This window comes from Piliocolobus tephrosceles, chromosome 19, assembly GCF_002776525.5.
Source record: "Piliocolobus tephrosceles isolate RC106 chromosome 19, ASM277652v3, whole genome shotgun sequence".
Classification (NCBI taxonomy): domain Eukaryota; kingdom Metazoa; phylum Chordata; class Mammalia; order Primates; family Cercopithecidae; genus Piliocolobus; species Piliocolobus tephrosceles.
In genome coordinates, this window is record NC_045452.1 from 23619123 (window position 1) to 23646209 (window position 27087).

At 45.3% G+C, this 27087-nt stretch overlaps 2 protein-coding genes across 7 annotated transcripts in view; both read left to right on the forward strand.

The window, feature by feature from the left end:
* SEPTIN3 (septin 3) overlaps nt 1–27087 on the forward strand; it is a 429247-nt gene that overhangs the window by 171963 nt on the left and 230197 nt on the right. The window lies entirely within an intron of this gene.
* Nucleotides 1–27087, forward strand: part of MEI1 (meiotic double-stranded break formation protein 1) — a 97637-nt gene that overhangs the window by 50447 nt on the left and 20103 nt on the right. Inside the window, exons 16-21 of the mRNA XM_023222291.1 lie at nt 473–533; nt 2949–3046; nt 7762–7930; nt 11591–11738; nt 19847–20122; nt 25278–25443. Of these exons, the coding sequence (XP_023078059.1) occupies nt 473–533; nt 2949–3046; nt 7762–7930; nt 11591–11738; nt 19847–20122; nt 25278–25443 (918 nt within the window). The remainder of the gene's footprint in view (nt 1–472; nt 534–2948; nt 3047–7761; nt 7931–11590; nt 11739–19846; nt 20123–25277; nt 25444–27087) is intronic.

Genomic DNA, 27087 nt, shown 5'->3' on the forward strand with positions numbered 1-27087 from the left:
AATTGCTTTCAACAGACAATTTAGAGATGAGAATAAAATAGTAACTACTCCTGTTCTTTCTGCATCTGAAACTGAATTGTTTTCTATGAAACTGGAAGAAGGGATAGAAGGAGCAGATGTGCCCTTCCTAGGTCCTTGTCAAATGTACCAAATTGTAGTGGAGGATCATTCAGAATGGAAGAAAATGAGCACTTATTTCAGCACTTACTTTGAGCCAAGTGCTTGTTAGATGTTCTCCATGCATTTATCTTACTTAGCTTTACAGCAACCTGTGAGGTACAAATATCAAAACTGAGTCTCAGAGAAGTTAAAAAACCTTTCCAGAGTGAAACTGCCAGATAGAGATAGAGCACATTTTGAACCAGGTCTGTGTAACTCTAAAACCAGAGCTTTTTGATATCACCCAGGCTTGGGACTCTCTGTGACAAGTCTGGTTTAAACTGCTGTCTGCTTTATTCCCACTTCTCCGAAGCTGCCTCATCCTTCATACGACTGACCCTGGAGCTGAAGGCCAGGTTTTGCAGTGGTCTGAGGTATGTGTGGTCCCAGGCAAGATTGAGTGGCCAAGGGGCCAATGTCCCTCTTGACGGGGCAAGTGGGAATTGTTGGCTGGTATGTTTTAGTCATGAGCTCATGGTGGTATTGACATAGTGTCTGCCTTGCTCAGCATCTGGTGCAGTAAGCTGAACATGCTTCTGTAGGTTGTATTGAATCTTGCCTGGTAAGGATCTTATGCCTGGTGATACTTGGATGGGTACCTGTCACATCAAAACTGGGAGAGGCCCGGCACAGTGGCTCATGGCTGTAATCCCAGCACTTTGGGAGGCCAAGATGGAAGGATTGCTTAAAGATAGCAGTTCAAGATCAACTTAAGCAGCATAGCAAGACCCTGGTCTCTATAAATTTTTTTTTTTTTTTTTTTTTTGAGATGGAGTCTTGCTCTGTCACCTAGGCTGGAGTGCAGTGGTACAATCTTGGCTCACTGCAACAACCGCCTCCTAGGTTCAAGCAATTCTTCTGCCTCAGAACCTGAGTAGCTGGGATTACAGGTGCCTGCCACCACATCTGGCTAATTTTTGTATTTTTAGTAGAAATGGGGTTTCACCATGTTGGCCAGACTGGTCTTGAACTCCTGACCTCAGGTGATCCGCCTGCCTTGGCCTCCCAAAGTACTGGGATTACAGGTGTGAGCCACCGTGGCTGGCCACAAAAGTTTTGTGTTTTTTTTTTTTTTTTTTTTTTTTAGCCAGACCTGGTGGTACACACCTCTAGTCTCAGATACTCAGGAGACTGAGGCGAGAGGATCCTTGAGCCTAGGAGGTCAAAGCGGCAGTGAGACCTTGTCTCTCTCTGTCCAAAATGCCCCCCAAAACTGGAAGGGCTTTCAGAGATCATTTGTTTAACCTCTCATTTAAATGAGGAAACTGGACAGGTTGAGCAGGAAACTCTGGCTGAGGCAGAAGATTGGCTTGAACCCAGGAGGTAGAGGTTGCAGTGAGCTTCTCGAGTAGCACCACTGCACTCCAGCCTGGGTGACAGAGTGAGATTCCGTCTTAAAAGAAAAAGAAAAAAAAAAAGCTGCAGTGAGCTATGATCACGCCCCACTCTAGCTGGAGCGACAGAGTGAGACCACTGAGGAAATTGAGGACCTCAAAGGGGAAAGGATGCAGTGCCTGTCATATTCTAGTTTCTACCAGCTCTCCAATTCTAGAGGAGAAACTCTTGTTAAAGTAGAGGTCGCTGTCTCAGTCTCTGTCTTGTTAGATTTCTAGAGCAGCCTCTGTACCTTCTCATTTATGATTTGCCCCCTGTTTCTGTATTTACTAAGAAGATTAATTTGTTACTTCCCACAGCCTACAAGCTGGCTACAATGTAGTGCCCAGCTTTCCTTCCATAATACTGAATACACCATCCAACATTTAGGAGAGAATACAAGGACCCACCTGGATTGAAAGTCAAAATTTTGGAAGTACTCCTTGACTGCCCATGTGGCGTTCAGCTGCTGCTGCTTTTTCTAGTACTTCCTCAGCCCTTTTCTGGCCTAGGGGCACTTTTTTATTTGCATGTTTTATTAAATTAGAGCTTATAGCCCCACTTCATATTTTTTCAGTAAATTTTTAGTGAATGCCTATATGGGCCAAGTGTCCAAGTTACAGCTGAAGCAGCAGGTTCCATATTTACTTTTTTTTTTTTTTTTGAGACAGAGCCTTGCTCTTGTCACCCAGGGTGGAGTGCAATGGCACGATTTTGGCTCACTGTAACCTCTGCTTTCTGGGTTCAAGCAATTCTCCTGCCTCAGCATCCCGAGTAGCTGGAATTACAGGTGCCTGCCACCACGCCTAGCAAATTTTTGTATTATTATTTTTGAGACCGAGTCTCCCTCTGTCGCCCAGGCTGGAGTGCAATGGCGCTATCTCGGCTCACTGCAACCTCTGCCTTCTGAGTTCAAGCGATTCTCCTGCCTCAGCCTCCTGAGTAGCTGGGATTACAGGTGTGCGCCACCACGCCTGGCTAATTTTGTATTTTTAGTAGAGACAGGGTTTCACCACGTTGGTCAGGCTGGTCTGGAACTTCTGCCCTCGTGATCTGCCTGCCTCAGCCTCCAAAGTGCTGGGATTACAGGAATGAGCCACTGTGCCTGTCCAAATTTTTGTGTTTTTAGTAGAGATGGGGTTTCACCATTTTGACCAGGCTGGTCTCAAACTCCTGACCTCAGGTGATCCACCTGCCTTGGCCTCCCAAAGTGCTAGAATTACAGGCATAAGCCACTGTGCCCAGCCCCATATTTACTTTTCATAGCCACCTTAGGACCTCTTCTGCCATGGCCATGGCTAGAATTTCACTAGCCTCTGGCACAAAGCAGTGGTACCCAGGCATATGGCAGGGATAATGCTCTCCCAAAGTAGCAATGTCATCTCTTCTGTTCTTTCTTCTCCTCCCTCTCTAAGTCACTCAGCCCTAAACCAGGTGTGTTCCAATTTCCTCTACTGTATGTGCCTCAACCTCCTCTCAGCTCCAGAGAAGACAGGACCACCTTCCGAAGAAGGTAAGATGCTACAATTTAACCACTCATGTGGCCTGTGCTGATCTTTAGAGTCTGGGTGCCTTGCTGATTGACTAGATAGTGAGTTAGTACAGGCATGAGATTTCTTTGCTTGAGGCTGCCCAGAGGAATCAGAGTGATACTATTATAGGTTGATTCCTAGGGATGTGAAATAATAGAACTGGAAAATGATGGAACTCAAGGCTCCTGGCACCTTAGAGTTGAGAAGGATCCTCAAGTCCAGTTGAGAAGGATCAAGTCCAGTTCCTTCTTCCTGACAGTCTCCTCTGCAACATCCCCACACCAGGCCTTAGGAGTCCAGTGTTCACTATAGCATGAATAGTGTGTTCTGTTTCTTCATTCATTCAAGTAGTGCTCCCTCCCTCCCTCCCTCCCTCCCTTCCTTCCTTCCTTCCTTCCTCGCTTTGTTGCCCAGGCTGGAGTGCAGTGGCATGATCTCACTCACTGCAACCTCCGCCTTCTGGGTTCAAGCAATTCTCCTGCCTCAGCCTCCCAAGTAGCTGGGATTACAGGCTCCCGCCAACACGCCTGGCTAATTTTTGCATTTTTAGTAGAGACGGGCTTTCACCAAGTTGGCCAGGCTTGTCTTGAACTCCTGACCTCAGGTAATCCGCTTCTACCTCCCAAAGTGCTGAGGTTACAGACATGAGCTACTGTGCCAAGCCAAGAGGTATTTCTTGAGCATCTACTGTGTGTCAGACTCCATTCGAGGTGCTGGTGAAAGAGCCAGGGATACAAAGCCCTACTCTCATAGATTGAGACAGGCAGGCAATAAGCAAATGCATACTATGTGAGAGATCCATAGGCACTATGAAAAAAATAAAACTGGGCAAAGGGATAGAGAGTGATAGAAGGAGGAGAGATACATGTTAGATAGGGTGGTCAGTGAAGGCCTCCATGTGGAAGTGGCATTTGAGCCGAGGTCTGAGTCAAGTAAAGGAAAGCCATGCAGAATCTAGGCAAGAGGAACAGCAGCTGCAGGGCTGAGAGCTGGAAGTTTTTCCTCTCGCTGAACATTTATTGAGCTTCTGCTACCTGCCAAGGGAGGCCTAGGTACTGCTGTGGATAGAGTGATTATAACAGTATGTTATTTTCCCTGAGGGGTTCCTCTATCTTAGACCTGTCTCCTGGTATAATATAAAACAGTTTAATCATCGTTTCATCATTCATTCAACAAATATACCTCTGTGGGTAAGACCTAGTTCTGGCTGTTTTCCCCCTTATTATATTTGTGAAGACTCTGTGTGGTCTCCCCCACTCTCTACACCTGTTGCTCTCTTTTATCTTTCCCAGACATCCTGCTGAGAGGGAGAGAAGCCCAGCTGAGCATTTTTATTGCTTCCAACATAGCTTGGCTACTGGTTCTCTCACTATGCTGGCTACTCCTTTCTGTAATCTCCCTGTTCAGGCATGATCTGGCCTGCAGAGAGAATAGCATCATGATTTCTGCCATGTAGCCTAAGACTATTGGCAGTCACATCACAATCATCTCTCATGCTTATAAGTGCCTGCTACACTGCTGCTGGCAGTTCCCTTGCTTGTCAAACCAAGGGGAGCCCCACCCATCTCCTGCCTTAGACACTGAGGCTTCTTAAATCTCAGCGTGCCAGGAAATGCAGCAGATCTCTCATACATGCAGACTGCTTCTTTCTTTTATATATCAGGAGAAAGGCAGGTGGATGTGTGTGACTGAAGGATATTTGTTTCATTATTATATTGATTAGAGCATGCTTTGATGGACAAGCACTGAACTTGGAATTAGGAGAGCTGACCTGGCTCTGCTACCAAATTGCTGTGGGACAGGCACCATCCTCACCCTCTGCTTGCCCAGGACTTGGCCCTGGGTCCACTGCCGTGGCAGGATGGATTCTTTCAGTTGACCTTCAACTGAGGTCCTGTCTTTCGATCTCTCATCCACTGACTGCTGGAAGGATTAGCTGAAAACGAAGTCTTAACATCTTAACTCCCCTGGCCTTCAACTGTGGTCTCCACACATCAGTCTGTGGGGTATTGTCAGATAGTGATGGAGTTTTCTCTGGTCCATGGTGAAATGTGGAACATAAGGATAAAGTTGACTTTATTCAGGCTTTTTTGTTTGTTTTTTGAGACAGAGTCTCACTCTGTTGCCCAGGCTGGAGTTGAGTGATCTCAGCTCACTGCAACCTCCACCTCCCAGATTCAAGTGATTCTTGTGTCTCAGTCTCCTGAGTTGCTGGGACTACAAGCATGTGTCACCATGTCCAGCTGATTTTTTTGTATTTTTAGTAGAGATGGGGTTTTGCCATGTTGGCCAGGCTGGTCTTGAACTCCTGACCTCAAATAATCTACCTGCCTTGGCCTCCAAAGTGCTAGGATTACAGGTTTGAGCCACTGCGCCTGGCCTTTATTCAAATTTTAAACTCTGAGGTCAGTCCTTTTCTTTCTTTTTTTTTGTTTTTGTTTTTGTTTTTTGTTTTGGGACAGCGTCTTGTGCTGTTGCTCAGGCTGGAGAACAGTGGCGCAATCTTGGCTCATTGCAACCTCCGCCTCCCGGGTTCAAGCAATTCTCGTGTGTCAGCTTCCTGAGTAGCTAGGACTACAGGTGCTTGCCACCACACTTGTCTAATTTTTGTATTTTTAATAGAGACGGGGTTTTGCCATGTTGACCAGGCTGGTCTCGAACTCCTGACCTCAGGTGATCCACCTGCCTTGGTCTCCCAAAGTGCTGGGATTACCGGCTTGAGCCACCATGCCTGTTCTTCTTTCCTATTCTTTTGATATTAAAATATTCCTTCTTTTTTTTTTTTTTTTTTTTTGAGACGAAGTCTTGCTCTGTCGCCCAGGCTGGGGTGCAGTGGCCGGATCTCAGCTCACTGCAAGCTCCGCCTCCTGGATTCACACCAATCTCCGGCCTCAACCTCCCGAGTAGCTGGGACTACAGGTACCCGCCACCTCGCCCGGCTAGTTTTTTGTGTTTTTAGTAGAGACGGGGTTTCACCGTGTTAGCCAGGATGGTCTCGATCTCCTGACCTCGTGATCCGCCCGTCTCAGCCTCCCAAAGTGCTGGGATTACAGGCTTGAGCCACCGCGCCTGGCCTAAATATTCCTTCTTTTATGAAACCGTTTTCATAAGAAATCTAGAAATCTGCCCTCAGGATAAAGTCCCAATTCTTTAAGTGGCTTTGCTTAAAGGTCTTTCACAGTCCGGCTGCAGATTACATCACATAGTTCCCCAGCTGCTGACACCCCACATCTCTTCACTGACTGTCCAGTCACACTGAATGGAAACATGGCATGTCTTCTCATGCCTTCAGGCCTCTGGACACTTTGCTTCCTTTTCTCTTTTCTCCTGTCGCTGCCTCTTTTCTCCTCACCCTCCACAGTTCGTTTGTTTCTTTCTTTTTCTTTTTTTTTTTTTTTTTGAGACGGAGTCTCGCTCTGTCACCCAGGCTGGAGTGCAGTGGTGCGATCTTGGCTCACTGCAGGCTCCGCCCCCACCGCGTCCACGCCATTCTCCTGCCTCAGCCTCCCGAGTAACTGGGACTACGGGGGCCCGCTACCTCGCCTGGCTAATTTTTTGTATTTTTAGTAGAGATGGGGTTTCACTGTGTTAGCCAGGATGGTCTCCATCCTGACCTCATGATCCGCCCGCCGCGGCCTCCCAAAGCTTGCTTTCTTTTTTCTGAGACGGAGTTTTGCACTTGTCACCCAGGCTGGAGTGCAATGGTGCCACCTCGGCTCACTGCAACCTCTGCCTCCCGGGTTCAAGTGATTCTCCCACCTCAGCCTCCCAAGTAGCTGGGATTACAGGCACCCGCCATCATGGCCAGCTAATTTTTGTATTTTTGTAGGGACAGTGTTTCACTATGTTGGCCAGACTGGTCTTGAACTCCTGACCTCAGGTGATCTGCCCTTCTCAGCCTCCCAAAGTGCTGGGATTATAAGTGTGAGCCACCACACTCAGCCCACAGTTTCTTCCTCTTTGACCTTGCCTTCCCCATGCCAGGCGATCTGAGTCACTCCCTCCTCAATATGGCGCTGACCACATGTCCTGCAATTGCCTGTCTCATTATGTGTCTCTTCCCATCAGCTGCCAGTTCCTGGAGGTAGGGCCTGGGTCTCACAGCCTGTCCTAAGAGTAGTAGCCACTCAATGAACATATGTCAAATGAATGTTTTTGGGAGGTGGAGGTGGGTGGATCACCTGACCACCTCCTAACCCTGACTAACCCTAACCCTAACCTGAGGTCAGGAGTTCGAGACCAGCCTGGCCAACATGGTGAAACCCCCATCTCTACTAAAAATACAAAAAATTAGCTGGGCATGGTGGTGGGTGCCTGTAATCCCAGCTACTTGGGAGGTTGAGGCAGGAGAATTGCTTGAACCCAGAAGGGGGAGGTTGCAGTGAGCCGAGATTGCGCCATTGCACTCCAGCATGGGTAACAGAGCGAGAGTCTGTCAAAAGAAAAAAGGAAATAAAAAAGAATGAATGTTAATTTTTGAGACATATCCATGTCCTTCCTCTTGTTAACTTTAGTCTTTCCTGGTAGGCTGAACCTTGCTCAAAGGAAGAGGAGCCTCTGATTTCCTTATTTCCTTCTATACTGCATTTACCCTTGCTGCCCTGTACAGTACTCTGCATGTAGTAGGTACTAATGTGCTGATTACCTGTTCTCCTATGTTCTCTGTGTGGCTTTTCTCTACTTGTTCCCTCCCTAGAACTCTCTGCAGTGTCTGAGCTCCTACAGCACGGGCTGCCCCAGATAAGCAGCAGCAGCCCTGAAAGCCTTGCCTTCCTGTCGGATCGCCAGTACATGGAGGGAGCTGCTCGCCAGAGACAGTACTGCATCCTGCTCCTCTTTTACTTGGCCTACATCCATGAGGACAGGTCAGTGCACAAAAGTGGTGGCTGGTGGTGGGTCTTGGGACCTTCATCAGCAGTTCAGTTCAGTATTCACAGAGGCATCCCTCCAAGCCTGATGCTGGGCACTGGGGACACAGGGATAAGTAAGAAATGCGTTGTGTCCCTGGGAGGCTCATATCTTGGAAGGGGGTTAGAACAGGTGGGTAGACACTGTGCTGAGAGACAGAGGCCTAGAAAGCCAATGAGTATTCCTTGCTATCCTTGAGGGTGGTGTTTGTGCACAGAAAAAAAACTTCAGTTTACTTTGGTTTTAATCATTACTATCCAACTTATTACATTTTAAAAATCATGGCTGGGCATGGTGGCTCACGCCTGTAATCCCAATGCTTTGGGAGGCCAAGGTGGGCCAATCACTTGAGGTCAGGAGTTCGAGACCAGCCTGGCCAACACAGCAAAACCCTGTCTCCACAAAACATACAAAAATTAGCTGGTCGTGGTGGTCCACACCTATAATCCCAGCTACTCCAGAGGCTGAGACAGGAGAATTGCTTGAACCCAGGAGGCGGAGGTTGCAGTGCGCCAAGATCGTGCCACTGCACTCCAGCCTGGGTGACAGAGTGAGACTCCATCTCAAAAAGGATATAAAAATAAAAGGACTGTTCTTTCTTAAACTTTAAGAAATAATTTATTGGGCTGGGCACGGTGGCTCATACCTGTAATCCCAGCACTTTGGGAGGCCAAGGCAGGTGGATCACCTGAGGTCAGGAGTTTGAGACCAGCCTGACCAACAAGGTGAAACCCTGTCTCTACTAAAAGGGCATGGTGGTGGGTGCCTGTAATCCCAGCTACTTAGGAGGCTGAGGCAGGAGAATTGTTTGAACACAGGAGGGGGAAGTTGCAGTGAGCTGAGATTGCACCATTGCATTCCAGCATGGGCAACAGAGTGATACTCTGTCTCAAAAAATAAATAAGTTAATAAATTAATAATAATAATTTATTAGCTGGGTGTGGTGGCTTACACCTGTAATCCCAGCACTTTGGGAAGCCGAGGTAGGTGGATCACCTGAGTTCAGGAGTTCAAGACCAACCTGACCACCATGGTGAAACCCTGTCTGTACTAAAAATACAAAATTAGCCGGACGTGGTGGCGAGCATCTGTAATCCCAACTATTCAGGAGGCTGAAGCAGGAGAATCACTTGAACCCGGGAGGCAGAGGTTGCAGTGAGCTGATATTTCGCTATTGCACTCCAGCCTGGGCGACAGAGTGAGACTCAAGAAAAAAACAAACAACCCCATCAAAAAGTGGGGAAAGGATATGAACAGATATTTCTCAAAAGAAGACGTTCATACAGCCAACAGACACATGAAAAAATGCTCATCATCACTGGCCATCAGAGAAATGCAAATCAAAACCACAATGAGATACCATCTCACACCAGTTAGAATGGCAATCATTAAAAAATCAGGAAACAACAGGTGTTGGAGAGGATGTGGAGAAATAGGAACACTTTTACACTGTTGGTGGGATTGTAAACTAGTTCAACCATTATGGAAAACAGTATGGCGATTCCTCAAGGATCTAGAACTAGATGTACCATATGACCCAGCCATCCCACTACTGGGTATATACCCAAAGGATTATAAATTATGCTACTACAAAGACACATGCACACGTATGTTTATTGCGGCACTATTCACAATAGCAAAGACTTGGAATCAACCCAAATGTCCATCAGTGACAGACTGGATTAAGAAAATGTGGCACATATACACCATGGAATACTATGCAGCCATAAAAAAGGATGAGTTTGCGTCCTTTGTAGGGACATGGATGCAGCTGGAAACCATCATTCTTAGCAAACTATCACAAGAAGAGAAAACCAAACACCGCATGTTCTCACTCATAGGTGGGAACTGAACAATGAGCTCACTTGGACTCGGGAAGGGGAACATCACACACTGGGGCCTATCATGGGGAGGGGGGAGGGGGGAGGGATTGCATTGGGGAGTTATACCTGATATAAATGATGAATTGATGGGTGCTGACGAGTTGATGGGTGCAGCACACCAACATGGCACATGTATACATATGTAACAAACCTGCACGTTATGCACATGTACCCTAGAACTTAAAGTATAATAAAAAAAAATTATTGAGGTAAAATTTACACAACATAAGCTTGACCATTTTAAAGTGAACAATTCAGTGGTATTTAGTAGTAATTTAAAATGTGCAACCACCACCTTCATCTAGTTCTAGAACATTTCCATCACTGCAAAGCTGTCACTTCCATTCATCCTCCCTCCCCAGCTCCTGGCAACCAACAATCTGTTCTGACTCTTTGGATTTACCTATTCTGAATATGTAATATAGATGGAATCACACAAAGTGTGACTTTTTGTGTCTGGCTTCTTCCACTTAGCATAACATTTTAGAAGTCCATCCAGTGAGCATAATGTTTGTATTGTGTATCAGTACTTCATTCCTTTTATGGCTGAATAATATACCTTTGTATGTATACACCATAATTTGCTTTTATTCACCTATTGATGGACATTTGGGCTCTTTCCACCTTTTGGCTGTTGTGAATAGTGCTGTTGTAAACATGTGTGTACATGTATTTGTTTGAGTAGTGTTTTTAATTCTTTTTGGGTATATTCTCAATCCTCTCACCTTGGCCTCCCGAAATGCTGCCATTATAGGCATGAGCCACCACACCTGGCCTCCTGTTTGCTGTCTTTTCACTTTCTTTTCTTTCTTCCTTTCCATTCCTGTCCTGTCCTGTCCTTTCCCCTTTTCCCTCCCCTCCTCTCCTCTCCCTTCACCTTCCTTCCTCTTCCCTCCCCTCCCCTACTCTACCCTCCCTTTTTCCTTACCTTCTCCTTTCCCATTCCTCTTCCTTTCCTTTCGTATCTTGCTGTCTCACCAAGGCTGAAATGCAGTAGCACAATCATGGCTCACTGCAGCCTCAACCTCCTGGGCTCTAGTGATCCTCCCATCTCAGCCCCCCAAGTAGCTGGCACTATAGGAATGCGTCTCCACAAACGGCTAAATTTTTTTTTTTTTTTTTTTGTAGAGATGAGGTCTGACTACGTTGCCTAGGCTGGTCTCGAACTTCTGGCCTCAAGCAGTTCTCCCACCTCAGCCTCCCAGAGTGCTGGGACTCTAGGCATGAACCATCACACCTGGCCCTTTTCACTTTCTTAGCACAAATGTTTTTAATTTTGATGACCTCTAATTTATCTATTTTTTCTTTTGTCATTTATGCTTTTGGTGTTATATCTGTTAAATACACCACTGTTTAATGATAAATACAAGAAGAGAGGGGTGGAGCAGCTGCCAAAGCAGGGCCTTCTGAACCCCAGCAGTAGCACCCTTCTCTTTAACAGTGCTGGTCCAGCTGGCAGATAGCTCACTTCCCAAGTGTGAATGAGGAGTATTTGGCCCCTAACAAGGCATTGTTCTATGCCTTGAGTCTTGCACAAGGCATAGAAAAATGTGATGTATATATATGGCAATGCTTTGTAAGTATGTATAGCACACTGTTTGTGTAAGATGTCATTAGGCTGTGGGTGTGCTGGGGCAGGACAGTGAGCTGAGGAAGGATGTGGCCAGGCAGGATAGAAGAGCCTAGCGGCCTGCCAGCTCTGCCTTTCTCACTCAGGCTTTTCTTGGTTGACAGGTTTGTCTCAGAGGCAGAATTATTTGAGGCTGTGCAAAGCTTCCTCCTGTCTCTGCAGGACCAGGGCGAGCGCCCCCCACTGGTGATCTTCAAAGCCTCCATCTATCTGCTTGCAATCTGCCAGGACAAAGACAATACACTACGTGAGGTATGGACCACAATGCCTGGGCTCCTCCTCCTCCTGTACCTCTTTACATTAGTGTTCCCTGAGAGACCATGATGATGATAGTGTATAGACAAGCACGTGGTAGAGAGAGACAAAGTGGAGGTGTTAGAGAGTGGAGAGGAGTAGGATGCAGACTCATATAGAGCCTGTATAATTTACCTAATTCTTTCAGCAGTCCTGGGAGGAAGAGATTATTATTTGCATTCTACAGATAAGAAAATCAGGACTGAGGCTGGGCACGGTGGCTCATGCTTATAATCCCAGCACTTTGGGAGGCTGAGGTGGGCGGATCACCTGAGGTCCGGAGTGCAATGGTGTGATATCGGCTCACTGCAACCTCCACCTTCCGGGTTCAAGTGATTCTCCTGCCTCAGCCAGGGGTTCAAGACCAGCCTGGGCAACATAGTAAGACCTTGTCTCTACAAAAATACTAAAAATTGAAAAAAAAAAAAACAACTCTTTAGTCACCTTTGGAGGATGCTATGCAACAAACTCGTGTTTTTGAAAACTGGTAACGAAAGGAAAAGAATCAAGCATTTCACCTATGTTTCCTATGTAATCTAACCCTTCAGAGTAAGTGAATAGTTAATGAGGGGAAGTTTCCCCTTCTGTTTTTTTTTTTTTTTGAGACAGAGTCTCGCTCTGTCGCCCAGACTGAAGTGCAGTGGTGCGATCTCTGCTCACCACAAGCTCCGCCTCCTGGGTTCACGCCATTCTCCTGCCTCAGTCTCCCGAGTAGCTGGGACTACATGCGCCTGCCACCATGCCTGGCTAATTTTTTGTATTTTCAGTAGAGACAGGGTTTTATCGTGTTACCCAGGATGGTCTTGATCTCCTGACTTCATGATCCGCCAGCCTCGGCCTCCCAAAGTGCTGGGATTACAGGCGTGAGCCACCGTGCCCAGCTGGGAGTTTCCTTTTATACAAGTATTTAAGTTAATAAACAAAGAGAGAATGACAGAACTAGAATATTATTGTTTTGTAATCCCTAATTAATTAGTGGATCTAGGCAGTGATCACCAGTGGCTGCTACTATCACAAAGAGAAAGACAACAGGACATTGTGTGCCCAGGTGTGTCTTACTTGAAAACCCATTCACTTCCACTATGCCTTTCTGTTTCCATTCAAATTAAACCAGGTCTACTCGCATCACATTTGCCTCAACAGTAATCAAAAAGAGGCAAAATTAATAGTCAATGAAGGAACAGTATCTTTAGCTTTAGGCTGAAGGGTCCACACTAAGGAACAGAAGCAGTATTCTGTGACATAGGTGAGAGGTTCAGTGATGAATCAGACATGGTCCTTGATCCCAGGAGTTTATAAAGAATCTGGAGAGAGAAAACTTGTCCACACACAACCACCATGAAAGTGATCCAATAGCCTGACTAACAATGATCTGAGTCCCAGCAATCCACTTTCTTTGATAAACTGTTACCAGAAGGAGATACCAATACCTCAGAGCTCTTTGCTCCTGTACCAACCAGAGGTGGTACTAAGGAATGAGCCTTAGGAGTCAGTCAGGTCTGAGCTGGAGTCCTGTCTCCCGCTCAGTTAACTGTGTGACCTACAGAAAGTTACTTGAACTTCAGTCTTGATTTTTTTTTTCAGAATACTAATAATTTTCATGACCTGAGAAGCCTTTGCTTCTAAACGAAAAGTTCTCTAACAATTGAACAACCAAGAGTCTTGTCTTGTTGCCCAGGCTGGAGTTCAGTGGCACCATCTCGGCTCACTGCAACCTCCGCCTCCCGGGTTCAAGCAATTCTCCTGCCTCAGCCTTCTGAGTAGCTGGGATTACGGTGGGATTACAGGCATGTGCCACTATGCCCAGCTAATTGTTGTATTTTTAGTAGAGACAGGTTTTCACCATGTTGGTCAGGCTGGTCTTGAACTCCTGACCTCAGGCGATCCACGCGCCTTAGCCTTTCAAAGTGCTGGGATTACAGGCATGAGCCACCGCACCCGGCCAGAAAATTTTTAAAAATTGGCCAGGCATGGTGGTGCGTACCTGTGGTCCCAGCTAGTGGGAAGGCTGAGGCGGGAGGATTACTTGAGCCCAAGAGGTCGAGGCTGCAGTAAGCCATGTTCATGCCACCGCACTCCAGTCTGGGTGACAAGAGTAGAACCTTGTCTCAAAAAATAAGATAAAATTTAATGTAAATATATAAAGGGCAACATACAATCACAGCTTGATTTTTCTAGTCAATTTTATTTTGATATAATTTCACCTTACAAAAAATTACAAGAATAGTTCAAAGACATAAATTAGCCAGATTCACCAATGTTTATTTTTATCTCATTTGCATTCTCTCTTTTCCCATCCCCACCCCCATATTCTTTTTTGCTGAACCACTTGAAAATAATTTTCAGATAGTCATTTTATTCATAAATCCTTCAATGTGTATTTTCTAAGAATTAGGACTTTCTCTTTTACATAATCAGAGTACAGTGATCAAAATCAAGAAATTTAATATTGTATATAATACTATGTAATCCATAGTAGTCAGTAGTCAAATTTCACTATTTATACCAAAATGTTCAATTTTTTTTTTGTGTGAGACGGAGTCTTATTCTGTCACCAGGCTAGAGTGCAGTGGTGTGATCTCGGCTCACTGCAACCTCCACCTCTCAGGTTCAAGTGATTATCCTGCCTCAGCCTCCTGAGTAGCTGGGATAACAGGCGCCTGCTACCACACCCAGCTAATTTTTTATATTTTTAGTAGATATGGGGTTTCACCATGTTGACCAGGCTGGTCTTGAACTCCTGATATCAGGTGATCCACCCGCCTTGGCCTCCCAAAGTGCTGGGATTACAGGCGTGAGCCACTGCGCCTGGCCTGAAATGTTCTTTATAGCTATTCATTTTCTAGTCTAAGATTCAATATAGAATTATACATTACATTAGGTTGTCATGTGTCCCACTTTAGTTTTTTTTTTTTTTTTTTGGTCTTTGAACAGCTTCTTAGCTTTTTTGTTTTACGACTTCATGACATTGACATGTTTTAAAATTACAGAACAGTTATTTTGTAGACCGTTCCTCACTTTGGATTTTTCTGATATGTCTTCATTATTAGGTTTAGGTTGTACATTTTGGACAAGAATACCACACAAGTAATGTTGTGTCTTCAGGAGGCATATGATGATGGTTTTTCCCATTATTGGTAATGTTTTTGGTGATTACTTGATGTGTTAGATTTCTTCAGTATAAAGTTACTATTTTTTGGCCACATGCAGTGATTCATGCCCGTAATCCCAGCACTTTGGGAGGCCAAGATGAGAGGATTGCTTGAGGCCAGGTGTTCGAGACCAGCATGGGCAATAAAGGGAGAGGCTTTCTCTACAAAAAAAAAAAAAAAAAATTAAGTTACCATTTATCTCCTTGTAACTAATAAGTATCTAGTAGGAAGATACTTTGAGGCTATGTATATATTCTGCTCCTCATCAAACTTTCTCCTAGTTTTAGCATCCATTGATGATTGCGGGCTGAATGAAGATTACAAAACAGTGATTTTTCTGATACAATTTCTTTTATACACACACACACACACACACACACACACACATTTGTTTTTTAGAGAGTTTTGTCCTGTCGCCCAAGCTGGAGTGCAGTGGTACAATCTCGGCTTACTGCAACCTCTGCCTCAGGTTCAAGCAATTATCCTGCCTCAGCACCCCAGGTAGCTGGGATTGTAGGTGCCTGCCACCATGCCTGTCTAATTTTTGTGTTTTTAGTAGAGACAGGGTTTCACCATGTTGGCCAGGCTGGTCTCGAACTCCTGACCTCGTGATCCACTCGCCTCGGCCTCCCAAAGTGCTGGGATTACAGGCATGAGCCACCATGCCTGGCTTACAATTCCCTCTATATTTTTTAATTGGAATTCTACTGTATGGATGTTTTCTTTCTTTTATTTATTTATTCATTTTACTCAATATTATTATTATTTTTCGAGACAGGGTCTTACTTTGTCACCCAGACTGGAGTGCAGTGGTGTGATCACAACTCCCTGCAGCCTTGACTTCCTGAGCTCAAGCAATACTCCCACCTCAGCTTCCTGAGTAGCTGGTACCACAGGCATGCACCACCATGCCTGGTTAATTTTTTGTTTTCTGTGGAGACGGGCTGGTCTCAAACTCCTGGACTCAGGCAATCCCCCTGCCTTAGCCTGCCAAAGTGCTAGGATTATAGGAGTGAGCCGCTGCTCCTCTCTCCAGTATTATTTTTGAGAATTACTCATGTAGATTCATGTTGCCCTAGTTCATCAGGAAGTTGTTCTGATTAGAGTGAAAAGAAAGGTTAGGAGGGAGGTGAAAGAGAGTTTAGAAGGCCAGACAGGGACCATCAAGCTACTGGAGGCAGGGAAGCTCTTTGTTCTGGGCAGGTGGTAGAGCTAAAGAGGTGTGGGTAGAGGAGCACCCTCCATGGTCACTGAGGTCCTTGGTGAGCAATGGGACTGCCTAGGTGGGGTGGGACACCTTCAGGAGGCTTGTGCATGTCTTCCCCACAAAATTTGCCTGCTAGGTCCCAGGCCTTTCCTTTGCTTCTGTCTCTGATGTTACCTTCTCTATGTGGTATCTTCCATGAGAAGGCTTCCTTGGTGCCATTTACCTGTGAATGCCCTTTGTGTAGAAGCAGGGTAACCTTGTATACCTGCATTGTGCAGAAAGGCAGGACTCTTGGGTTCACATTCTGGTTCTGTTGCTAATGTTCCGGGCCTTCCTGGAGAGATCTCCTTCCCTTTCTGGGCCTTGGGCAGAGTTATCTCTGAGATCTTTTCTGATTCTCATGGTCTTTGAGCCTTTGTGGAAGCAGTGGAGGAGATACACACTGATGTGTGTTGAGGTATATGTCTGAGGATCCCCAGTAGCCGGAGTGTGGGTGATTCTGTGGGGACGGATATTTCAGAGTATCAGGCCCTACTTATGCCTAGAAGCTCTTCCTTTTCAGCATCTTCATTCCAGTTTGATCAGCATTTCCTAAGCTGTTGAACACAACTCTATGCCCATGATTTTTTATTTGCTTCTCAACATTTCAGCAGCTCAACCAATGTGGATTGACCACTTGATGTGAGCTAGGTACCATGTGGGGCCCTGTCAGGTCTGAAATGAATCAAACAAGTTCCTTGCCCTCAGAGAACACAAGTTTGTCAGGAGAGACAAAAAGATCTCCTGTGGGGCAGGCAGCTACAGTAATGATGCTCTCCTGGAGCTGGAGGACTGGCCAAGAAGCAGCAAAGCACAAGGGGAAAGATTGTGTCTGATTATATAGCATCAGGAGAGGCTTTTTGGAGGAGATGGAGGAGGTGAAGGGAGAACCTTGAAACTGAGAGCAGAGTATGATTTAATGTACAGAAGTGGGAAGATACCCAATCTATCCATTCAAGGAAGGAAGCCTAGCTTAATGTGCCTTAGCTAAGTCATATGGGAGGTAGAATAGAGAGGAGCTGAAAAGGTAGACTTAAGTCTTTATTAAAATGCTTGAAAATGAAATTAGGCCGGGCGCAGTTGCTCATGCCTGTAATCCTAGCACTTTGAGAGGCCGAGGCAGGCTGATTGATTGAGCTTAGGAGTTTGAGACCAGCCTGGGCAACGTGGTGAAACCCTGTCTCTACTAAAATACAAAAAATTAGCCAGGCATGGCAGCATGTGCCTGTAGTCCCAGCTACTTGGGAGGCTGAGGCAGGAGAATTGCTTGAACCCGGGAGGCAGAGGTTGCAGTGAGCTGTGAGCTGAAATTGTGGCACTGCATTCCAGCATGGGTGACATAGTGAGACTCTGTCTCCAAAAAAAAAAAAAAAAAAGAAAGAAAGAAAATGAAATTAAGGGAACAATTCCATTTACAATAGCATCAAGACATTAAATACTTGGGAATATAACTTAACAAAGTATAAGGACTTTGTATTAGTTCTCGCATTGTTATAAAGAACTACTAGAGACTGAGTAATTTATAAAGAAAAGAGATTTATGTGACTCACAGTTTCACAGGCTGTACAGGAAGCATGGCTGAGGAGGTCTCAGGAATCTTAATCATGGCAGAAGGCAAAAGGGAAGCTGCCACATGTTATATGGCTGGAGAAGGAGGAAGAGAGTGAAGGGGGAGGTGCTACAAACTTTAAAACAACCAGATCTCATGAGAATTCACTCAGTATTATAAGAGCAGCAAGGGGGAAGTCCACCCCCATGATCCAGTCACCTCCCACAAGGCTCTTCCTCCAACATTGAGGATTATAATTTGGACATGAGATTTGGGCAGGGACACAAATCCAAATCATATAAACTTATATAGTGAAAATTTCAAAACATTACTGTTTTTCTCTAGTTTTTTTTTTAATTAAAAATCTAAATTAACAGACTGCATTCATGAATTGGAAGACTTAATAGTGTTAAGATGGCAGTGCTCTCCAAATTGATCAATAGATTCAATGCAATCTGTATCAAAATCCCAGCTGTACTTTTTTGCAAAAATGAACAAGCTGAACCTAAAATTCATATGGAAATGCAAAATAATCAAAACAATCTTGAAAAAGAAGAACAAAGTTGGAAGACTCATACCTTTTTTATTTTGGAACTTGCCAAAAAACTATAGTAATCAGGATAGTGTGGTACTGACATAGGGGTAGACATATAGATCAATGGAATAGAATTGAGAGTCCAGAAATAAACCCATATATTTATGGTCAATTTTTGATGAGGATGCCAAGATAATTCAATGGGGGAAGATGTATCTTTTCAGAAAATTTCCAGGAACAACTAGACACATATATGCAAAAGAATGAAGTTGGACTCTTAACTCATACTATACACAAAAATGAACTCAAAATGAATGAAAGACCTAAATGAGCCAAAACTGTAAAACTCATATAATAGCATACTAAGGAATTTTTTTTTTGAGAAAGAGTTTCACTCTTGTTGCCCAGGCTGGAGTGCAATGGCGCAATCTTGACTCACCGCAACTTCCGCCTCCCGGGTTCAAGCGATTCTCCTGCCTCAGCCTCCCAAGTAGCTGGGATTACAGACATGTGCCAATGTGCCCTGCTAATTTTGTATTTTTAGTAGAGATGGGGTTTCTCCATGTTGGCCAGGCTGGTCTCAAACTCCCGACTTCAGGTGATCTGCCCACCTCGGCCTCCCAAAGTGCTGGGATTACAGGCATGAGCCCCCATGCCCAGCCTCATACTAAGAAATTTGAACATTGTTATATGTACAATGGGAAGAGGCAGGTTTGTGAGAAGTAAGAAATTATTCAACAAGGCAGGGCATGGTGGCTCACACCTGTAATCCCAGCACTTTAGGAGGCCAAGGCGGGTGGATCACCTGAGGTCAGGGTTCGAAATGAGCCTGACCAACATGGAGAAACCCCATCTCTACTAAAAATACAAAATTAGCTGGGCATGGCGGCACATGCCTGTAATCCCAGCTACTCAGGAGGCTGCGGCAGGAGAATCACTTGAACCCGGGAGGCAGAGATTGCAGTGAGCCGAGATCATACCATTGCACTCTAGCGTGGGCAACAAGAGCGAAACTCTGTCTCAAAAAAAAAAAAAAAAAATTATTCAACATATCTCCCCTTTACCCCTTCTGTGCCAGGCCGTATACTAAGTGCACAGATTAATCTGTCACAGTCCTACCCTCAAGCAGCTTTCAGTCTAGTGTGGGAGGTAGACATGCACACTGATAATTACAACCCACTGTGGCACCATCATCAAGCTGGGTTTCTTGACCTCAGCACTATTAACATTTTGCACAGATCATTCTTCTTTTGGGATAGGCTTTCCTGGCATTGTAGGATATTTAGCAGCATCCCCACTCTCTCCCCACTAGATACCAATAGCATTCCCCCAATCAAGGTAGTAAAAAATGTCTCCAGACTTTACCAAATGTCCCATGGGAGTAAAATGACCCCTAGTTGAGAACTTCTGTTATAAGGTAAGTACAGTGGTATTTGCTCACTAGAGTGCCTTGGGATGAGCTAGCCAAGGTGTCCTGGAATACTGAGATGTCAGTACATTTTTCCTAGTCATCTCTTGGCCACGTTGGGGTCTCTTGGGTCCTCTGCAAGGTGTATTTACCTCCTTTCTTTGTTTTGCCTTTAGACTATGGTCAGTGCAGTCAGAAAATTCCTAGAAGGCATCCCAGACCTGCAGCTAGTCTATACCCACCATCCGCTCCTGCTCAGGTTCTTTCTGTTGTATCCAGAGCTCATGAGTAGGTATGGGCACCATGTCCTGGAACTTTGGTTCTCCTGGGAAGACAGCAGCTGTGAGGAACTGGATGATGTCACCTCTGCCGGGCAGCCCGCCCTTCCTACCAGCTTAGCAGTCCTGTTCCAGTTGCTCAGAAGCATCCCCAGCATCCTGCTCATCTTGCTGGTAGGCAACCACTCATTCATTTCTACATTCAGAAATGGTGGGCCTTCTCTCTCTGAGAGCCAGTTTAGTGACATCAGGAGGCACCCACATCTGCTTCAGCCCACCTCTGGACGTATCACTGTCTGCATGTGAGTTGGGCGGGGGGTCTTTTCTACTTGTAGGTGCCTGGTTTCTATAAATCCATACTCTTTCCTAAGTCTAATGGAAGTCTACCAACTGAGACATGTGTGCCTCTCTTCCCCCCAGGGGATGACAGTATAAAATGCAGATCTTAGTCACTATCTCCTCTCACCTCCCTGTCATCTCTCAAGCAGATTCTGCTGACACAACGTTTAATGTTAAAGGAAGCCCATGAGGCATGTAGATTGAGATTTCTGATGGCAGAGGGACTCCTCCTTTTTTTTGCCATGACTCACATGATAATATTATATGTGCATTACTTGCTCAGGCATACCTAGAATTGTCAGATGCCCCAATACTTTTTTCTCTGGAGACAGAGTCTCACCCTGTTGCTCAGGGTGAAGTGCAGTGGCATGATCTGGGCTCACTGCAACCTCCACCTCCTGGGTTCACACAGTTCTTCTGCCTCAGCCTCCTGAGTAGCTGGGACTACAGGCACACACCACCACACCCGGCTAATTTTTTTTTTTTTGTATTTTAGTAGAGATGGGGTTTCACTGTGTTGCCCAGGCTGTCAGTACTTTTTAATGAAGTACATTACTGAAATTCCCATCAGGAGTTACATGGGTTAATTAGATTAGATAAGGTAAACTGCCTAGTGGCTGGCTTTAACTCAACTTTTTTACCTGCTACTCAAGAAAGCACATTGAACAACAAATTAGATACCAAGGAGAGTAGCAGGGAACAGAACTAAGATACTAGGTTTTCTTCACCAGATGAAATATTTGGGGTCAGTTCCTCACACATAGTAGGTACTTATAAATTATGACCCATTGAATTATGGGTCTGGACAGATCTAACTCTGTCTAGGGATAGTAGTGACAATACAGTTGTGCATCACTTAATGATGGGGATACATTTTTAGAAACACGGTATTAGGTGATTTTGTCGTTGTGCCAACATCATGGAGTATACTTACACACATCTAAAGGGTCTAGCCTACTACATTTAGGTACATGGGATGACCTGTTACTCCTAGGCTATAATCCTATAGAACATGTTACTGTACTGAATATTGTAGACAAATGTAACACAGTGGCATTTGTATATCTAAACATTAGAAAAGATATAACATGACTATGTCTTATTTTTTTCTTTCTTTCTTTTTTTTTTTTTTTCTTGCTCTGTTGCCCAGGCTGGAGTGCAGTGGCAGGATCATGGCTCACTGCAGCGTCAATCTCCTGGTTTCAAGTGATCCTCCTGCCTCAGCCTCCCAAGTAATGAGAATTGACTGGGTGCTGCAGCTCATGCCTGTAATCCTAGTACTTTGGGAGGCTGAGCCGGGTGAATCACCTGAGGTCAGGAGTTCAAGACCAAGTAGCTGGAACTATAGGCATGTGCTACTGCGTCTGGCTAACTTTTATATATTTTGTAGAAACAGTGTTTTGTCATGTTGCCCAAGCTGGTCTCAAATTCCTGGCCTCCAGTGATCCTCCCACCATGGCCTCCCAAAGTGTTGGGATTATAGGCATAAACGACTATGCCTGCCATTTTTTTCTTTTTAAATACATGAAACATAGGCTTAGAGAGTTTTGCCCATGGTCACAAGAGTTGGGAATCAAATATTAAAACCCAGATTTTGACTCCCTATCTATCAGTTGTTCTGTCTGAGGCTCTCTTTTTACTCAGTCTATTTATTCTCCCTGGGTTGTCTCATTCACACCCATGGCTTTGTTTGCCTCCTGCCTGTATAGTGATGACTCAAATCTCTGCACCACCCCTGACCTCTCTCCTGAGCTCAGACCCATGAAGTCTACCATCTGTTTGACATTTCTGCCTAAAATGGAGCTCATTATCTCCTCTCCCAAATTCCCTTTTTCAGCCCGGGTCTTCCTAGAATGGAGGTCCCTCACTAACTGAAAGCTGTGCTAGGCCACTAACTTCATGGGATGTAAATATTAAAAGAAGCAAACCAAACAGAAATTGAATCTCAGGAGACCAAATACTTAGAGTCTACATCCCAGGGAAGCTGGAGTGGATGCCCCACCATTTATCCTGGTGACCCAGTCCTTGTCCTTGAATGTGCACCATCCTCATCACCTCTCCTTTCTGGAGGTGGTGGAGGTCAGGGCAGAGAGGAGTCTTGTGCTTCACTTGGCATAGAGCTTAACAGAAAGGAGCTACCTTCAAGACGGGTTGTTGCATAGAGGATTAGGAAGATAGAGGCTAATCTGAACTTCAGTTTCCTCCCACAGAAAATGGAGAAAACATGAGGGTAGATGAGATAGTATGTAGGAACACTCTTGGTTTGCTTCGCATACTGGGCTGTCATTCACTAATCATTGACTCTGCCTCTGAACCAGATAAAGTTCATCTCAGAGAAGCTAATTGAATTGCCCAAGGTCATATAGTTAATAAGGGTCATGGCTATGACTGGAGCCCAAAGTGAGTAAGTTTTTCACTAACTTAGACCCTAGAGACATCAATGGTAAAAAAGAACAGCAAGGAGACCGGGCATGGTGGCTCACGCCTGTAATCCCAGCACTTTGGGAGGCTGAGGCGGGTGGATCACAAGGTCAGGAGTTAGAGACCAGCCTGGTCAACAACATACAATTTAGTAGCCCGTCTCTACTAAAAATACAAAAAATTAGCTGGGCATGGTGCTGGGCGCCTGTAGTCCCAGCCACTCGGGAGGCTGAGGCAGAAGAATCGCTTGAACCAGGGAGGCGGAGGTTGCCATGAGCCAAGATCGAGCCACTGCACTCCAGCCTGGGCAACAGAGCTAGACTTCATCTCAAAAAAAAAAAAAAAAAAAAGAACAGCAAGGAACAACTTTATTGTCTGTTCATATATATAATTCTTACCATTTCTCCCCAGCTTCTAGCCACAGGAAGGAAAAAGAGTCTAAAAATTTGTGTTGATAACCAATTTCTGTTTTTGATCTGAGTAATTAACAGCTGAAAACAAAGCTATTAATTGCCACTCTTACCAATGGGTGGTCTTTCATGTAGCTTGTTTAGATGTGAAGGGACAATGACATCACAGAAACTCTGTTTGTTTCCTCCTTGGCCAAGTTACCCTGGTCTATCTAATCCCAGAGAGTTCTGGACAGCAGAGACTACAGATTGGGTCATGGTTTTGCCCAGAGCCTTCCCACTGATCCATATGGTGGGGTCTACACATTCCTCTTCCTTCAGCATTCACCATAGCCACCCAAAGCTGAGTAGCCCCTTCCTTTTATACCTTTAACATTCATTAACTCAGACTTCTGAGGGACCAGCTCTGTGGCAGTGGGGCAGTGATGTGTTGGTGAAGGTGCAAGACCAGGAAACTGGTTTGACTCTGGGCTCTGTGACCTTGCGCAAGTCATGCTCCTCCTTTCCCACTGGGCTTCAGCCTCATACTGTGTAAAGGAAAGGTATTGGAAAAAATTATCTAGATTCTCTCTGGCCCTCCCATTCTGTGACCCTTTCTTTCCAGAGATGTTTTCTGAGTCCCTGCAAGGTGACAAAGATGAAGTAGACCTCATTCCTTCCCTTCATTAACTCACAGTGTAGTATAATTTATAACTTTATTACTTTTTTGATATGTAAACTGATTAACCTGCCCCAGTTTTCTCATTTGAAAAATTGGGGTGACACCTATATGGAAGAGTTATTGTAGAGGTATAAATAATGTATAAACAAATATACAGCTACTATATAAACACAACATAGTATCTGACACCATTAGGCCCTGAGTGGTTGTTGATATATAGTTGTTTTTCCAGCAACTGTGGAGGTTTCTAAGAGCCAAACTTAGACATCCCTGTGACCCCATCCCCTTCTTCTGCTCAGTGATCAGCACACCTGGGTTTGTCTGGCCAGATGCATTGTAGCCATATCTCTCTGTGTGTCAGGAGCTGCCCTCCCTGGAGAGAGAGTCCGTGTGACCTTGGATTCATAACCCTCAGTCCTAACTAGCTCAGCACATTAGCCTGTCCAAAGGAATTGGCTTCTTTGAGCTAGTAGGAGCCAGGAGCTATCAGTAGGGTAGCCTCTGGTGCAGCTTCTGACTGGCTTTGTCTTTAACATATACTCATTAAAATAACTCTGAAAGCAAAATAAAAAGCAATGTCCTTTCCCATCTTCCAAGCCTAAGGCCTTTATAGCTTGGGGCAGAGATAGCCAGATGCCTTGGTAGAGAAGGGGCCTGACCTGGTCCTCACTTCCCTTACTGTGCATTGAATCTGTCCTAATTTATCCTCTCCCTGCCCAGTGACATCATCTCTCCTTCTTTTCTTCTTTAAGGCACACTCAGGTTCCCTGTCTTAAAAACAACCCTAATCCTTCCATTTGACCCTAATCCTTCCATTTCCAAGAGGGAGGCATCCTGGAAAATAGAGCTTTGGGCTTGGAGTTAGGAAATCTGCATTCAAATTCTGTCTGTGCCACTGGCTTATATGACCTTTAGCAAGTCATGTAATCTCTCTGAGCCTCTGTTTTCTCCTGTTTGGGATGGATTTAATAGGATGAACCTATTCTTTTTCTTTTTTTTTTTTTTTTTTCTTGAGATGGAGTCTTGCTCTGTCACCCAGGCTGGAGTGCAGTGGTGCGATCTTGGCTCACTGCAAGCTCTGCCTCATGGGTTCATGCCATTCTGCCTCAGCCTCCCGAGTAGCTGGGATTACAGGTGCCCGCCACCACGCCTGGCTAATTTTTTGTGTTTTTAGTAGAGACGGGGTTTCACCATGTTAGCCAGGATGGTCTCGATCTCCTGACCTCGTGATCTGCCCGCCTCAGCTTCCCAAAGTGCTAGGATTACAGGTGTGAGCCACCACGCCTGGCCTAGGATGATCCTGTTCTAAGGGATGGTTGTGATGTGTCAGTGCACCTAGAAGAGCCTTTGGTACATAATAGGTGCTGAGTAAGTGACAGATTACCCAGTTTTTGTGACACTCTAATTCTGGGCCCTTTTCCTGTCCCTCTATTCTGCATTGTCACTTTTCCCCAACTGCAATACCCTCTGATCTCTCGCTTTCTTCTCTCCTGCTCAGGACCTCATCTATTCCAGCCCAGTGGACACAGCTCACAAGGTATTGATTAGCCTGAGGACCTTCCTGAGGAGGAATGAGGATATACAAGTGGGTGGTCTTATCCGAGGCCACTTCCTGCTGATCCTGCAGCGTCTGCTAGTGGAGCATGGGGCCTCCCCATCAGAAGGTCAGTCTGCAGGTGCTGTGGGCACACTTTGACCTGAAAGCCAGTCGAGAATGGGCATCTCTACCCTTGTTAGGTCTGCTCCAGGAGAGAGAATCAGGGTTTTATCTGAAAAAGAAAGGCCACTGTGGCATCAAGCTAAACTTCACCTCCTTTTTCTCACTGCAGAGTGGGCATACATCATGCTTGGTTTGCTGTGTGTGTGTTTAACATGAGTGGATGTGTTTGATGTGTGCGTGCATATCCCCACCCTGTGCAGCATGTGCTCAGACTTGTTTGTCACAAGCATGGCAGCCCCCCGTGGGAAGAAGAAAGTGGGAAATCTGAAGGAGGCTGGAGGCAGCAGCAGTCCACAGGGGCTGGGAAGGGAGGTGGATCTGTGATGTGTTGGAAGCTCCCAGTGAGATCTGGGGGAATAGTTTCCAAATCTGGCATGGTACTCACTGGAGTCAAGGAAGCTTGATGTTTGGTACAGTATGGAGACACTGAAAATTGGGATTGGTTTATTTTATTGTATTTATTTATTTTATATTTTATATATTTTATTTTTTTATTATTTTATTTTATTTTATTTTATTTTATTTTTGAGACAGAGTCTCACTCTGTCACCCACGCTGGAGTGCAATGGCAAGATCTCTGCTCACTGCAACCTCCACTTCCCGGGTTCAAGCAATTCTTGTGCCTCAGCCTCCCAAGTAGCTAGGACTTACAGGCGTGTGCCACCACACCTAGCTAATTATTTATTTATATTTTCAGGACAGACGGGGTTTCACCATGTTGCCCAGGGTGGTCTCAAACCCCTGAGCTCAAGTGATCTGCCCGCTTCAGCCTCCCAGAGTGCTTGGATTACAGGGGTGAGTGACTGCGCCTGGCTCAATTTTTTTCTATTTTTAGAGAAGCTGAATTTTTAAAATAATTTTTTTCTTTTTGAGACAGGGTCTCACTCTGTTGTTCAGGCTGGAATGCAGTGGCATGATCTCGGCTCACTGCAACCTTCACCTCCCGGGTTCAAGTGATTCTTCTGCCTCAGCCTCCCTCGTAGCTGGGATTACAGGCATGCACCACTGGGCCTGGCTAAGTTTTTGTATTTTTAGTAGAGGTGGGGTTTCACTATATTGGCCAGGCTGCCCTTGAACTCCTGACCTCAAGTGATCCGCCTGCCTCAGCCTCCCAAAGTGCTGGGATTACAGGTGTGAGCTACCACACTCGGCCTAAAGTTATATTTCTAAGCAAAGCGAGAGGCAATCTGTGGCTGCCTGACAGAGGACTGAGGGTTTGGAAGTAGATTTAAGGGTGTCAAGAGGAGATGAGTTATTTCTTTTTAGGGAAGGACAAGCCATGTTTAACTGATAATACTGGTTAAGAACCTTAAGATTTAGTGGAAACATAGTGGGAAGGCCATGGGCATTGGATTCAGATTTGGGTCTATTTGAGCCATAGACGGTGACTTATAAACAACAGAAATTTATTTCTCCCAGTTTTGGGGGCTGGGAAATCCAAAATCAAGGTGCTGAAAGATTCAGTGTCTGGTGAAGGCCCACTTCCTGGTTCATAAATGGCTGCCTGGCTGGCTGGCTGCCTGCCTGCCTTCCTGCCTTCCTTCCTTCCTTCCTTCCTTCCTTCCTTCCTTCCTTCCTTCCTTCCTTC